This window comes from Scyliorhinus torazame, chromosome 10 (genome assembly GCF_047496885.1).
Source record: "Scyliorhinus torazame isolate Kashiwa2021f chromosome 10, sScyTor2.1, whole genome shotgun sequence".
Lineage (NCBI taxonomy): Eukaryota > Metazoa > Chordata > Chondrichthyes > Carcharhiniformes > Scyliorhinidae > Scyliorhinus > Scyliorhinus torazame.
In genome coordinates this window covers 51,496,769-51,513,921 of record NC_092716.1, presented here as the reverse complement: position 1 = coordinate 51,513,921, position 17,153 = coordinate 51,496,769, and the positions used below count along the sequence as shown (strand labels likewise).

At 42.6% G+C, this 17,153-nt stretch overlaps 1 protein-coding gene across 3 annotated transcripts in view; it reads left to right on the top strand.

Moving 5' to 3' along the window:
• The window catches only part of cep89 (centrosomal protein 89), a 174,539-nt gene that overhangs the window by 43,496 nt on the left and 113,890 nt on the right, over positions 1-17,153 (top strand). For all 3 annotated transcript variants that reach the window (XM_072518099.1, XM_072518097.1, XM_072518098.1), the window contains 2 exons: positions 1,883-1,985; positions 13,838-13,863. In XM_072518099.1, the coding sequence (XP_072374200.1) occupies positions 1,883-1,985; positions 13,838-13,863 (129 nt within the window). The remainder of the gene's footprint in view (positions 1-1,882; positions 1,986-13,837; positions 13,864-17,153) is intronic.

Sequence of the window (17,153 nt, the reverse complement as noted above, 5' to 3'; positions counted from 1 at the left end):
AGTGACCTTGTTCCAACCAGGAGCAAACATTAATATACAATAGGTACACCAACAATGATGTTACGGGCGAGTTCACAGGTTTTACCCAACGACACCTGGTGCTGTGGTTCCAAGTCAGGATTATATGTGGTTTAGAGGGGAGCTTGCTTCCTTGAACTCTAAGAAGACCAGTGCTTCATCAGGTAATGATGGGCATACAGATGCATGGAAGACCAGCTACCTGCAGGATCTGGCAGACATGTATTATCACCGACTGTGAAGATCATGACTGCCCTCAATTTTGTTTTGTTTTGTCTCCAGTTTCACCAGGGTGCTACTAGAAACATTGTGATAGTTTTGGTGTTCCCAGCACATAAATGTGCAAGCCAGATCATAGATGGCTTGTTTCTCAGGGCTGAAAGTTGTATGAATGTTTCCTGTGATGTTTGTAGCCAGGATGAATAGGCTCTCTGATTAGCCCCCTCGGCTGGATTCCCCAGGTTCAAGGTGCCATTGACTACATGGATGTGGCAATTAGAGCAGTCGCACAGCAACAAGAGTTTAGATAAACTGCAAGGGATGTTTGTCCATTTGTGCAGAGCTGGTGTACAACTGCAAGAAGAGTTCATGCAGGTCTGTATTAGACTCCTTCGGAGCTGTCATGATACATTTGTACTGTAGACCTTTTTGTTCCTGGTGGCAGACTGTAGAGCTGGATAGTTGGAGACCCACAGGCAATACCCTTGGTGAATTACAATTTCTTAGTGTGTGATCTAACCGCATTGCAACAGAGTCCCATGTTGAGCGCGTTTAGCTGGGTGTTTCCTGACGTTCACAGTGCTGAGAAAGACCACGCTATCGAATGAGAACGCCCCACCGAGTCCTCACTTAGTCCCGTTTCCTGCACTGAGGAGCTCTGCTCGTCAGAGCTTCTCAATGTGACTTCCGGTAGCAGCCATGGTGTGAGTGGTCACACATTTGGTAGCTCTCGCTCATGGCGGTGTTTTTGGACCTTTTCCCCAGCTAACGGGTGGATGTGTTGAGGGAAAAAAGGTGCAGGAGTGGTGGCAGGGAAGGGTGGCCCACCGGTGGATGGAGTCATGGACCTGGAGTGGTTTTAAAAGAAAGGAGCAGTTGGAGCGAGAGGCTTTACCTGAAACACGGGAAGATGGCGGAGGGTCAGGGATCGGCCCTACCATCTCAGTGGTCAATGGAGTAGCTGGTGGACTTCTTGAATGAGAAGTTCACCCAGCAGAGGAAAGAGACTCTGGAGAACCTGGCAAGGACAGTGGGCCCGATTAAGGCATGACTAGGTTGGAAGGCCTGACATGATTATGGTGGGCAGCATTCATGAGATGTAAATGGAATTTGTGCCACCTGCCAGCATGAAGACTGACCTGCCATTGGGAGAGTTGCAACATGATTTTATGCTGGCACGTTTCTGCCTTTTTGGCTCTGACACATTCTCTACGCCAGCCCACCAACTAATCTGCCACAGGCAGGTTGGGAGATCATTCCCCAAATCTGAAGGAATGAGACTCTGCATTTGTTAATATTAATTTTCAGTGCCAAAAATTTGTTAGGCAGTAATTAAAACTTACCATACCTTTAAATGTAGCTTACACTGGAGTGGACAAGTCGCAATTTCTTTGAAGAGTTTAATGTGTGAATATCAAATAAGTACATCAACATCGCCCCTTTCCATGTATTTTAATGGAAAGTCTGTCAGCGAAATGCCATTCTTTTGCAACCTCTGGAGGAGCTGAACATCTTGGCAAGCAAATTCTTACTTTGAATCAATATTATTATCGCAAAGTCTGGCGTTCTTGAGATTTTGATGTGATTCTTAATACTTTCTTGAACTTGGCTTTTTAACTTTCTCGCTTATGTCTTATTTGTTTAGGATGAAATCCCAGTATCTGTGAGTAGTGAAATTACTGACATTTCTTCCTATGATGCAGCGTCTGCCAGTCTCATACATGAACCAAAATCTGGACACGGTAGAGGTAAACAACATGAATTACTTTATTACTGACTGTGAAACATACTGGAGCTTGCTTTTGTACTTTTAGGTATAAAGACACTAGATGATAACCCTGAGATACAATAATCAGGTCTGCTCCTTCCTAACTTGTTTGTGATAGTCAAACGAGTTTATCATATTCATCAGAAACATCTCCAAATGCTTCCTGTACAGTAGGAAATTATATGAATTAATCCAGATTTACTGCTCTAACAATTCCACTTAAGCTATGCAAAACATTGTAATTTATGGCTCCCTGGTGGCAATTGTAAACATAACTTATTACGTTTTAATTGTATTTTCTTGGGGAGGTTTTTATGTATATTGTATGTATATATAATATATTTATATATATAGTGTGGAGATATATATATATATATATATATATAATATACTTGTATATATAGTATATTTATATAGGTTATACAATTTGATTTCACATTTCAGGAATTTTTAGTTGGATCAGCAATAGGAGGTTTTGCAAACTAGGTGTTTTTGTCAGTTATGATTCACCAGGCACCCAAGCATATGTGGGATTCTTTAAGTCATGATGTAAATTGCTTGGCACTAATCCCTTTCCATTCATCAGTCACTGTTTCAGGGTCCATTACATTACAACTTTGGTTCCTGCTTCACCTAGAGCTTGGGTTGCATGATAGCACAGTGGTTGGCACTGTTACTTCACAGCGCCAGGGTCTCAGGTTAGATTCCCGGCTTGGGTCACTGTCTGTGCGGAGTCTGCACGTTCTCCCCGTGTCTGCGTGGGTTTCCTCCGGGTGCTCCGGTTTCCTCCCACAAGTCCTGAAAGACGTGCTTTTAGGTAATTTGGACATTCTGAGATCTCCCTCCGTGTACCCAAACAGGCGCTGTAATGTTTTTTTTAAATTTAGAGTACCCAATTCATATTTCCAATTAAAGGGGCAATTTAGCGTGGCCAATCCACCTAGCCTGCACATCTTTGGGTTGTGGGGGTGAAACCCACGCAGACACGGGGATAATGTGCAAACTCCACACGGACAGTGACCCAGAGCTAGGATCAAACCTGGGACCTCGGCGCCGTGAGGCAGCAGTGCTACTCACTGCGCCACCGTGCTGCCACCAGATGCTGTAATGTAGCGACTAGGGGCTTTTCACAGTAACTTCATTGCAGTGTTAATGTAAACCTACTTGTGACAATAAAGATTATTAAATTAGAGCTTTGTTTCAAAAAGTGTTTTCATTTCAGTATTATTCATCTGTCACCCTACCCCTGCACCTCTACTGCTAAAAGCTTCACACGTGTTTTTGCTATCTCTGAGTTCTTTCTATATTGAGTTCTTTGAGAAGGTGACCAAACAGGTGGATGAGGGTAAAGCAGTTGATGTGGTGTATATGGATTTCAGTAAAGCGTTTGATAAGGTTCCCCATGGTAGGCTATTGCAGAAAATACGGAGGCATGGGATTCAGGGTGATTTAGCAGTTTGGATCAGAAATTGGCTAGCTGGAAGAAGACAAAGGGTGGTGGTTGATGGGAAGTGTTCAGACTGGAGTCCAGTTACTAGTGGTGTACCACAAGGATCTGTTTTGGGGCCATTGCTGTTTGTCATTTTTATAAATGACCTGGAGGAGGGCGTAGAAGGATGGGTGAGTAAATTTGCAGATGACACTAAAGTTGGTGGAGTTGTCGACAGTGCGGAAGGATGTTACAAGTTACAGAGGGACATAGATAAGCTGCAGCGCTGGGCTGAGAGGTGGCAAATGGAGTTTAATGCAGAAAAGTGTGAGGTGATTCATTTTGGAAGGAATAACAGGAAGACAGAGTACTGGGCTAATGGTAAGATACTTGGCAGTGTGGATGAGCAGAGGGATCTTGGTGTCCATGTACATAGATCCCTGAAAGTTGCCACTCAGGTTGAGAGGGTTGTTAAGAAGGCGTACGGTGTGTTAGCTTTTATTGGTAGAGGGATTGAGTTTCGGAGCCATGAGTTCATGTTGCAGCTGTACAAAACTCTGGTGCGGCCGCATTTAGAGTATTGCGTGTAATTCTGGTCACCGCATTATAGGAAGGATGTGGAAGCATTGGAAAGGGTGCAGAGGAGATTTACCAGAATGTTGCCTGGTATGGAGGGAAGATTTTATGAGGAAAGGCTGAGGGACTTGAGGCTGTTTTCGTTAGAGAGAAGAAGGTTAAGAGGTGACTTAATTGAGGCATACAAGATGATCAGAGGATTGGATAGGGTGGACAGTGAGAGCCTTTTTCCTCGGATGGTGATGTCTAGCACGAGGGGGACATAGCTTTAAATTGAGGGGAGATAGATATAAGACAGACGTTAGAGGTAGGTTCTTTACTCAGCGAGTAGTAAGGGTGTGGCATGCCCTGCCTGCAACAGTAGTGGACTCGCCAACACTAAGGGTATTCAAATGGTCATTGGATAGACATATGGACGATAAGGGAATAGTGGAATGAGCTTTAGAGTGGTTTCACAGGTCGGCGCATCATCGAGGGCTGAAGGGCCTGTACTGTGCTGTAATGTTCTATGTTCTATCTCTAGATTTAATAATTCTGCCAGTCTCCTTGCTGGTCTCCCTGCCTCCAATAAGGCCCATTTTATCACATGTAACCTATCCTATACTATGCCCCACGTCCCCACCATCCTTGTTCTCCACTGAAATTTAAATCTTTGTCTTACAACTTCATTGAAGCTTACTTGTGACATTAAGCAATTATTATTATTATTGTCTTTAAATCTCTCATGCTTTGGTCTATCCCATCTTCACAAACTCCTCATGCCCTGTATCTTTCCTTCCTAAGAACTCAATTCCTTAGTGGATCTCCCATTCCTATAACTCCTCCCATCAGTAGGTGAACCTTTGTCTTACTACTCATGTAATTCTCTCACAAAAGCTCCCGCAACACTCTACCCCTCGTTCCTCCTTTTATAAACCTTCTCAAAACTCACCGCTTTAACCAACCGTTTGGTTAGTCCATCAACCCTCTCCCTCCCTAGCTAGATATTGAGGTTTTTTCTTGGCTAAAGAGCTATATAAATACAAAATGTTATTGTAACCTGCATCAAAGTTCTTTGGACTCGGATAAATAAGTGGCAGTCACAGGGAGAATTGTCTGACACCGAGCTAATTTAAATGCTTATTTTAACTCTCAATTTTTTTTCCAATATGCAATTGACACTCAAATTAATCACAATGCTTCAAAGAAACCTGTTTTTATTGCTTGTCACAATATTCTTACTTTGGTACAGTTCGTTGTGGTAATGTCTTATGATGATTCACTCCATTTTTATGTGGGATTTGTTCTAGTGCTGGTAACCATCTCACTGTAAACTATTATTAATTTTCCTTAATGTTCTCATCTGGCTCTTATGCCAATCTAACCTCTCATCTTAATTTGTCACAATGAATTTTTTTCTTGAAACTCCGTTATCTTTTGGGGTATTTTTTTGAAATGTTGAGTTACAAGTGTTATTTTTAAAAATAAATTTAGAGTATCCAATTATTTTTTTTCCAATCCATCTACCCTGCACACCTTTGGATTGTGGGGGTGAGACCCACACAGACACGGGGAGAATATAATATAATAATTTTTATTGTCACAAGTAGGCTTACATTAACACTGCAATGTAGTTACTGTGAAAAGCTCCTAGTCGCCACATTCCTGCACCAGTTCAGGTACACGGAGAGAGAATTCAGAATGTCCAAATTACCTAACAGCACATATTTCGGGACTTGTGGGAGGAAACCGTAGCACTCGGAGGAAACCCATGCAGACACGGAGAACGTGCAGACTCCACATAGACAGTGACCCAAGCCAGGAATCGAACCTGGGACCCTGGCGCTGTGAAGCAACAGTGCTAACCGCATTGTGCAAACTCCACACGGACAATGACCCGGGTTCGGCAACAGTGCTAACCACTGAATTGCAAAGGTTATGTGTGTGTTTCATATACAGATTGTTCTGTAGGTTTGCATCTTATTGACTATTATCTATGAAAATACGAGTTTTACAGACTGAAATAGGTTGGTGTTTGCTAGGGAATATTTAACTACTGTAAATTAGATATTATGTATTTATATGCAAAACATCCATTTGTCAGATAATTGTAATTTGAACACACTAGAATTCAAAAGCATCATTTTGATCATTCTAAGGCTTCAAAATTAATATTCTCTCAGAGTTAATGCACTTGGACATTAAGTGGTGATGACATGATAAAAAGAAAGCTGTCTTATGAGAAGTATATAGTTAGGTTTCATGCAATCTTTTAGATTAACTTTCCATTTATCTTTTAATTTGCTCAATTTGTTTGAGGGTGAAATAATTAGATTTTTATTATTTTTGGCCTATACAGTTAGCACTCAAGCTTTTAAAAAAAAATAATTCTAAGAAAACATTTTGCACTTTTATTAGTTCTGAACAGTTTACTCTGTGCTAAGTTTGATATATTTTTAGGATACATGCAACATCCTTCCATGGTAGGATTAATTTAAAAAAGTTAATAGCTTTATATTCTGACTGCCAAATTGAAACAAAGTAATTTTAATCTAATTGATCACACTTGTGTTCCTCTTCTGTACACTTCATTAGCTAATGACTTTGTTCCGAATGTTAGTAACATTACTATAGCTGTGTGGTCATTTCATATTGTTAGAATACAGTTTTGTTTGCAATTTGCAACTTTATAGCTGAAAGATCTGAGAAACTGATTGGTACTTGATTTTTTTTCTCATATGCTACTCTGGACTGATTTGCTAAGTGAGTTTTCAAAAATATGTGTGTTTTAAAACAGTTATGTATCTGTGAATACATTCGTGCTGGTTCAGCTGGATGTGTTGTGACATCAGCAAAGTTTGCACGAGCTTTGAGAGGATCACCATCTTGATTGTATTGAGCAACACCCTTAATAAACCTCTCATTGTGTTTTACAAGAACCCAGAGTGTTGCTACTGCTATACCGTTTGTCTTTGATGTGACAAAAGAAATATAATGAGAGAAAACTGGTGATGAGGATTGAGGCAGAAACATTGCTTGAAAGAAGATTTTTGTTTACTATTTGTGGGATGGCATCGGGAGCAATGGAAGATTCTCGGGACTGGACCGCCTACACAACAGACATCTGGTGAAACAATGTCACCGATATGAAGATTTAACAAAACCTTTCGACTGCAACTGTGTGTAAGAAGACTGACAGTCAGGGAAAACTTGCTTGCGTTGGAGTGAATAGGGCCTAGCCTGTAGCGACCGCGTGCATAGTGAAGCTACACGGGCTGTGGGAAACGGGGATTTCAAAGTCTACTGACTCTGCATGGGCCAGTAATGAGGAGAAAAGTCAAAATTCTCGGACATAAAAGGGAAAGATTTCCTAATTGCCTGTTCAAGAGATTGATAATGCCATCCTTTCCAACATGGTCAGAAGGGGGGAAGTGTAGACCCTAGGAGCCAAGATCCAAAAATGGCGCCATTGATGTGATTGATGAGAATTCTGAAATATGGAATTTGTATGAAGAAAGATTCCAATTGTTTTTAGTAGCCAATCAGACACCAGAGGACCTAAAGGTCGCAACGTTTCTCAGCTCAGTTGGCCATAAACGTTTATGCTGCTACAGAATCTTCTTCACCCAGCAAAACCAGGAGACTTGTCCTTCAATGAATTAATGAAAATCTTCGAAGGACATTTCTCTCCTAAACCGTCATTGATTGCAAAAATGTTCTGATTCCACCGCCATAGCCAGTAAGAAGGTGAAATCATTTTATAGTTTATAGCGTCTTTAAGAAGATTAGCTAGATATTGTGAATTTGGTCCAACATTGGATTATACTATTTCAGACAGGCTGGTTTGTGGGTTACACCTGAAGCAATTTAGAGGAAGCTGCTTACTATGGAATAGAATCGAATCCATAGAATGGAATCCCTACAGTGCAGAAAGAGGCCATTCAGCCCATCGAGTAGCACCGACCTTCCGAAAGAGCACCCTACCCAGGCCCATTCCCCCGTCCTATCCCCGTAACCCCACCTAACCTGCATATCTTTGGACTGTGGAAGGAAACCGGAGCACCTGGGGAAACCCACACAGACACTTGGTGATTTAACTCTGAAAGCTGCTGTGGAAGTTGCCACATCCATGGGGCCTGCAACAAGAGAAGTTTTGCAGATAGAGGCTGGAGCTAAGATCCACAAATGTATACCTCAAAGAACAGCACTGCAAAGGTGCAACCATGCCACTGTTGTACCCAGGTTACACTGAGGGAGGAATGCTGGAGTAAATCGAACACATGCAAGAGCTGTGGCAAGAAGGGGCATATTGTGTTGGGCGCAGAAAACTACTTCTACACCAAGAAAGTGCAAGAAGATGAACACAAGTAAACAATCTAGTCGTGTCTACAAATTAGTAGACAAAGCTCATAATCATTCAAAAGACAACATAACCAAGCTACTGCAAGAACTTAAACTAGGTGTTTTGCTAATGCAAGGCGATCAACAATGTTTTTGGGCATATCCAAACTTGAAGGTCATGAAATTAAAATGGAAGTGGATACGGGCGCAGTAGTATCGCTAATATCTGAGCCAGTTTATCATCAAAAGCTGAAGATTCTGCCTTTAAAACTACCAAATACGATCCTAAGTTCATACACTGAAGAGTCTGTACCATTAAAAAGATATATTACAGTGAAAGTAGAAGCAAACATGTAGGCGGTGAAGTTGCCTCTTCACATTATCTGTGGAGACTTTGCTGTATTTGGCAGAGCATGGTTGGTTAAGGTTAGGCTTAACTGGGAACAGTCAATCAATTAATGGCTTCAAAGAGCAACTGAAGAAGTATTTTTTTTGTAAAATATTTATATTCTCCATTTTCACATTTTCTTCAAGATTTACACCCCACCAACAAACAGTAAACAGTAACAAATACAAAGTCAATTCCCTTAACAACAACAATCCCATCCTCCCACCACCCCAAACAATGACACCCCTGGCAATATAAGCATCAAATAAAACAAACCCTCCCACGGCGGGACAATCAAAGGAGAACAAAACAAAGAAAAAGGAATCGGGAATCGCATATGGTCACCGTTGAGCTATAGAGTCTTCCCCTCCCCCTCACATTAAATGCCATCCAATCCCCGAAAGAGTACCATACATGACACCCACGCATCGCAAGCCCTCCCCGACTCCTCCCCTCCACTTCCTTTTACAAAACTCCTCCCCCCAACCTCTGTTCCTTCCCCCCAACTTTCCACCCTGGCTAGACTCATCGGACCCTGTTCTGCCGGGCTCCGATGGCCGCAGCCCCTCCCCCCACGTCACTCCCGTTCACTGGCCGGCTTAAACCGGCCAACGTGGCGGCCCCCGCTGGGTCTCTTTCCCCCTAGCCCGGTCCCAGGGAAACCAAGAACTCCCCTTTAGCACACAAACCCCGCATACACACCCAAGCCCCAAAGAACCATCATTGCAAGCAAAAGTCCCATCTCTTCCCTTGTCCAAGTATATACAACATTAGCTCATTTAGCACATACACCAACAGCAGTGAAAAAATACAGTTACATGAGGCTACATCGACACATGTCCACTTCTCAATTCAGTCCTTCTGCCTTCGCAAACTCCTCCGCTGCTTCCGCCTTCCCAAAATAAATGTCCTTGGACTTGTAGGTCACCCTCAACTTAGCTGGGTATACTATGCCGCACTGCACTGTACTGATGTACAGTGCCTTCTTCACCCGGCTGAAGGCAGCCCGCCTCCTCGCCAGCTCCACCATATAGTCCTGATATATGCATATACCAGCTCCAGCCCACTGCACCACCCACTTCTGCTTTGCCCAGCACAGGACCTTCTCCTTCACACTGTACCTACGAAAACACTGAGTGACTACTCTCGGCGGCTCACCCTCCTTTGGTACAGGCCTCCAAGACCGGTGAGCCCGATCCAGTTCATATCGGGAGGGATCATCCCCCTCCCCCAATTGCTTCGCCAACATCGTGGCAAAATACTCAGTCGACCTCGGGCCTTCCACTCCTTCGGGAAGACTCACAATCCTCAGATTCTGTCGCCTGGATTTGTTTTCCAAGTCGTCCATTTTGCCTCGCAGACCCTTGTTGATCTCCATCACCTTCCACATCTCCTTCCCCATCGAGGTAATTTGATCACTATGCTGCAATAATGTCTCTTCCACTTCCTTCAGCGCCTTGCCTTGCTCCCGCACCTCTGCCACTGCGCTCAATACCGCCGCCCTCACCGGGGCAATCGCCTTCTCCACCAGCACTTTCAATACCGTCCCCATCTCCTTCTTCATCGCCTCCCTGTGCTTTGTGAACTGCCTTTCGAGTTCCGCGGCCATCACCGTAGTCATTTCTTCAGCCGTGGGCAATGTGGCCTCCCCTGGTGCCCCAACCTCCACTTTCCTTGCCGTCCCCGCGGTGACCTTTCCACTCCCCAAAGGACTTTCAGCTGCTTTTTCCACGGCCGTTTTTTTACTTGTTTTTGACATTTCTCTTCACTGTGCCTTCTCCCTACCGTTGCTGCCTCTGTAGCCCCTGGGACTGGCATTAATCTCCGAAAATGCCGTTCCCAAACAGGAGCCCTCCAATGTGCTGCTGCCTCCCGCCCGCCGTCACCAGAAGTCCTCGCAACTGAAGAAGTATGAGAAGATGTTCAAAGATATGTCAGGCTCTATGACTGGAGTTAAGCTACAGCTAAAAATCAAGCCAGACAGAATGCTTAATTGTCTGAAAGCTAGAACTGTACCATATGCCATCAAGCCTAAAGTTGAAGAAGAACTAGAAAGCTCAGTAAGAACAGGAGTCGTTGAACCTGTTGCTACAAGTAATTGGGTGACACCAATTGTTCCTGTATTAAAACGGGTTGGCTCAATGAGAAATTGTGGAGACTTAAAAACTACTTTTAACCCAGTTTTGTGCATAGATCATTATCCACTGCCACTGATTGAATACTTGTTTGCTAGACTTTCTGGAGGACAGAAAGTCAGTAAAATTGTTCTTTCACAGGCATATTTGCAGATGAATGTAGCTGCCGAATCACAGCCACTACTTACCATCGTAACGCACAAAGGTTTGTTTCGTTACAGAGGACTTCCTTCTGGAATTACATCTGCACCTGCTCTTTCTCAAAGATCCATGGATCAAATTCAAAGTGGGTTGAATGGAGTGCAGTTATTTAGATGACGTCACCGGTTCAAGTGAACAGGAACACTTGGAGAATTTGGAAGCTACCCTGAAGCGGTTGCAAAGCCACAACCTGAGAGTTATGAAGGAAAAGTGTGACTCTTTCAAGTCACCCATAAATTACTGTATTCATATCATTGACAAAGATGGTTCACAAAAAGTGCCAAAGAAAAAGTCAGCAATTGTAGTAGCACCACATCCTCAAATATGACACAACTAAGATCATTTAGAATTGATCAATTATAAGGGAGGGTGACGCGATGAGGCGAGGGTGGAGAAGAATCATAGTCAAGGGCGGAGAAAGAGGTCATCTTGGATGGGCCAGGTATTGGGTGAAATTAACGGGGGTAGAGCCAAAAGGGGAAGATGGCAGATGGTCGAGGGGAATGGAGACATAAACCCCCGGTGAGGCTGATAACGTGGAACATGCAAGGGCACAATGGACCGGTCAAAATATCGCGAGTCTTTGCGCATCTTAAAAGCTTGAAAGCGGAGGTGGTCTTCTGCAGGAGATGCACCTCTGCGTGAAGGACCAGGTTAGGCTAAGGAAGGGGTGGGTGGATCAGGTTTTCCACTCGGGCGTTGATTCAAAGTTGCGGGAGGTGGCAATTTTGATGAGTAAGTAAACGGGGTTTGTGAGCCCAAAGGAAGTGAGGGACCCAGGTGGGAGATCTGTGGTTGTGAGTGGGGTATTAGAAGGGAATCTAGTGGTGTTGGTGAATGTGTATGCACCGAATTGGGAGGCTGTAGGTTTTATGAGGGGAAGGTTGGCTGTAATCCCAGACTTGGCCATGCAACAGTTCATTATGGGAGGATATTTTAATTGTGTCCTGGAGCCGATGGTAGATAGATAGAGCCCCAGGTCAATGGGTAGGATACAAATGGCAAAGGAGCTTGGTGGATTTATGGAAAAGCTGGGTATGGTGGACCCGTGGCGCTTCAAGAACCCAGGGGGAAGGACTGGTCAGCAACTCCACCGGGAGTGTGGCTTGGCTGGGTGATTTCTATGACTTTCTTCGCTGGAAAAGATTGAATACGAGTTATGGGGTTCAGCGGAGGAAGGGGATGTTCGTGATCGTGTTTGAGGAGTTGTTCATAGAGGGAGCGGGGGAAGGCGAAAAAGGGGGGAAATGTGTATATCCGTGGAAATGGCCGACTCAGCCATGGCAGAGAATACACATTGATTATGCTGGCCCACAGGACGGACACATGTTCTTAGTGATTGTGGACCCGCACTGAAAATGGGCAAAACTCGTGATAAAGTCAACGACTGAGGAAATCATTGAAAAGCTAGACACAAATTCAAAAGATTTGGAACATCGGAGCAGATTATCAGTGATAATGGTATACAATTTACTTCAAAGGAGTTTGAGGACTATTTGAAAGGGAACGCTATACATCATATCAAGTTAACTCCATATCATCCAACAACGAATGGATTGGCTGAACGTTTTGTGCAATCATTAAAGCCTTCTATCAAGGCTTTGAAGGTTCAGGGGACATTATCAGCAAGAGCAAACACATTTCTAATATCTTACTGGAACACTACATGCTACCATGCAAAGATCACCGGCAGTGCTGCTGTTTAAGAGAAAATTACGAATACAGTTTGATTTGTTAACTCCACCTGATACTTCAGAGATTGTCAAACCACGACAACAACAAGCACAAGTATCTAGTAGAGAGGAAATCTCTGAAAAGTGAGTATTCAATCAGAGAGAGAGAGAGTGTTAGCTCGGAGCTACACCACCAACAATGATCCTAGCAAAGACGGGTCCAATATTGTACACCGTACAGATGGATGATGAACGAGTTTGGTGACGTCTTGCTGATTAGTTACTTGCTGCGCAAAGTGAATTTGCAGAAACGTTTCAAGAGGTTCTACAGTCAGAAGATCCAGAGAACTATACTTTGAAGTGGAGAACAAAGACATTGGTGAGTTCAGATTCTGTTTCTGCGGACTTTTCAATGCCTATAGTGATAGATACTGAAACTACTACTCAAGAAGGGCTATCTACAGAAAGGAACAAGGATAGTTCTGAGGTTGCAAGTAGCTGAATTCAAGAACACCGAATGCTACCAAAAAGGAATTCCACCACAGAGACTGTCTTATTGAATTGTATATATGTATAGAAATAATGTATCCGGCGATCTGTTGTATAAATATGAATTGTTGTTGTTGCACTAATTAAGTAAAGAGAGCGGGGTGTTATGTATCTGGGAATACATTCTTGCTGGTTCTGCATGATGTGTAGTGATGTCAATAGAGTGTAGAGCAGATTGTATTGAGCAACACCGTTAATAAACTTCTCATCGTGTTTTACAAGAATCTAGAGTGTGGCCACTTCCATACTTTTCTCTTTGCAGCATCAAAGAAATATTATGAAAACACTTGCACGTCTACACGTATTGCCCACAAGCTTTGCTGCAGCTTGTCATGATACATGGCCACACTTTTGTGTCAGCATTCATAATTTCAAATTGCTATTTCCATATTTCCCATTCAACTAGTGTTATTACAATCTTTGGCTAGTGGTTGGATTGTGCAGTGAATTTATGAACTCTCTCACCCAACTCCATCAGCATCTTGTACACAAAATCTTATATTTAGCAACTGATCATTTAGCAGTTTGCAAAATGATTTTGAAACTCTTTTTCTCTTGCAGAACAATTCCCAGTTCAAACGTCTAAGGTAAGAAAGACAAAATGTTAACCATTTTTCAGAGGAGGACAATGATTAAAAATATAAGTTAAGAAATAGGAGCACAAAGGAATAAGCCATTTGACTATTTGAACCTGGTCTTCCATTCACTAAGATCATGGCTGATTTGATTGTGACCTTAACTCTTCTTTTCTTTTTGGCCTCCCACCACCCTTTACTCCCTAGTAGATCAAAAATCTGTCTGGCTCAGTCTTGAATATATTCAATGACCCAGTCTCTACTGCCCTTTGGGTTACACAGCTCCAAGATTAGCGGACCTCTGAGAGAAAGAAAATCTTCCTCATGTCTGTTCTAAACAGGAGTCCTCTTATTTTTAAAATGTGCCCCCTAATTCCAGATTCTCCCACAAGGGAAAACATCATCCCAGAATCTACCTTGTCAAGCCCCCTCAGAATACTATTTGTTTTGATAAAATCACTTCCCATTCTTCTGAACTCCAAAGAATACAGGCCCAACCTGCTGAACCATTCCTCATAAGACAGCCCTTTCGCCCAGGAATCAGCCCTTTGAACCTTCTCTGAACTTATTCAAATACATCCCTCTATGTAAGGAAACCAAAACTGTATATAGTAAACCAGTTGTAGTGTCACCAATGCCCTGTACAGTTGTAGCAAGATTCCCCTATTTTTGTACTCCATTCCCCTTCCAATAAAGGCCCATGTTCCATTTGTCTTCCTAATTACATGCTGTATCTGCAGAATCACGGAAATGTTATTGCGCAAAAGGAAGCCATTTGGGTCATTTGTCCGCACCGGTTCTCCACAAGTGAGCATTATGATTTATTGCCATTCTACTGCCTTTTCCCTGTATTCTTGTACTTTGTTTCAATTCAAATAATCACCTAATGCTCTTTTGAATGCTTCAATTCAACCTGCCTGCACCACACTTGCAGGCATTCCAGACCCGAACCACTCGCTGTGCGAAAAAGTTTTTTTTCACACCACATTTGCTTCTTTTGCAAATTACTTTAAATCTCTGCCCTCTCGTACTTAATCCCTTTATAAGCGGGAGCAATTTCTCCCAATCTACTCTGTCCAACCGCCTCATGATTTTGAATACCTCTATCAAATCTCCTCTTAGCCTTCTCTCCAAGGAAAACAGTTCCACCTCTCCAATCTGCCCATATAACCAAAGTTTCTCATTACTGAAACCATTATTGTAAACCTGCACTTTCTCCAATGTGTTCACGTCCTTCTTATAGCACCCAGAACTGTACACAGTACTCCTGTTAAGGCCTGACTAGTGACTTGTATAAGTTCAGCATAACCTTGTTCTGCCCCTATTCATAAAGCCCAAGGTACTATATGCTTTATTAATGCTCTCTCCACCTGTCCTCCACCTTCAACCATTTCCCTTCTCACAGTTTACAATGCTTCAAAATTTTGTGGCGCATGCAGACATTGAAATTGTCCCCTGTACACCAAGATTTAGATAATTAATATATATCAGGAAAAACAAGGGTCCCAATACCGACTCCTGGGGAACTCCACTACAAATATTCCACCAGCCCGAAAACTATTTATTGACCATTATTCTGTTCCCTATTTCTCAGCTAATTATACATTCTCGTTATTACTGTCCCTTTTATTCCATGAGCTATAACTTTTCTTACAAGGCACTTTATAGACTGCCTTTTGAATAGCCATGCATACTACATCAACAGCATTACCCACTTTGACCCTATCTGCTACCTCTTCAAAAAACTCAAGCAAGTTAGTTAATCTTTAGAAATTCCCTTTAGAAATCCATGTTGGCTCTTCTTAATCAACTGACGTTTTTAAATGTGACTACTAATTCTATCCCAAATAATTGTTTCTAGAAGCTTCCCCACCACTGAAGTTAAACTGACTGGTCAGTAATTGCTGGGCTTATCCTTACAACCTATTTTGAACAAGGTCATAATGTTTGCAATTCTCCTGCCCTCTGTCACCTCCCCTAAGTCTATGAAAGACTGAAGGATTATGACCAGTGCTGCTGCAATTTCGACTCTCATTCCTTCAGTATCCTTTAAGTACCAGTCTACCTAACACTCCTTCCTTTCAATTTTGAATCCTTCTAGTGATAGAGTTTCCTCTGTCACCGTGGCCTAGAGAACACCTACCTTCTTGGAAAAGACAGATGCAAAGTATTCATTAGTGGACTCGCCAACACTAAGGACATTCAAATGGTCATTGGATAGATATATGAACAATAAGGGAATAGTGTAGATGGGCTTTAGAGTGGTTTCACAGGTTGGTGCAACATCGAGGGCCGGAGGGCCTGTGCTGCGCTGTAATGTTCTATGTTCTATCTCAGTCAAGCTCTCTGCCTTCATGTGTAAATTCCTTTTTAGGTTCCTAATGGGCCCTACTCCACTTACCACCCTTTTACTATTTATATGTCTATGGAAGACTTATTGGCTACCAGTCTTTTCTCATAATCCATCTTTGCCTTTTCATGCCTTCTGAACCTTCTATATTTCTCTTAGTTCTCAATTGTATTTTCTACTTGACACCTGTCCTGTGCACACTTTTTCTTCTTTATCTTAATTTCTATCTCCTTTTTCATCCAGGGTGCTCTGGATTTGTTTGCCCATTTCCCATTTTAAGGGAATATACCATGACTGTGGCTGGATCATTTATCTTGAAGGTAGCCCATTGTTCAGCTGTAGTTTTTCCTGCCAACCTTTCGTTCCAGTCGATCCAGCCCAGTTCCATTCTTGCTCCATTGATGTCGGCTCTCCCCCGTTAATTATTCTTACTCTGGATTATCTATTGTCCTTTTATACTATCTTCTAAACCTTACGTGACAATGATCTTGCGAGTTTGCTGCCCACTCATTTAACCTGTCTATATCCCTTCACAACTTGGTTTTCTACCTGTTTTTGTGTCAGAAAATTTGGCAATAATGCATAAGATCCAAGTGATTAATATAGATTGTAAGTAATTGAGGTCCCAGCACCAACCCCTGTCGTATTCCACTAGTTATTATTTGCTAACCTGAAAATGGGCGTTTATTCCAGGTATCTGTTTCCTGTTAGTTAGTTCATTTTCTACCCATGCAAATGCATTATACCCACCACCATGAGCTTGTACAGTAATCTTTTATGTGATGTCATACTGAATGTCTTTTACAAATTCGAGTATTGTACATCTTTATTAGCCGAGGCATTGAGTTTAAGAGCAGGGAGGTTACGCTGGAACTGTATAAAACGTTGGTTAGACCACAGCTAGAGTATTTTGTGTAGTTCTGGAATCCGCATTATGGGAGGACTGTGATAG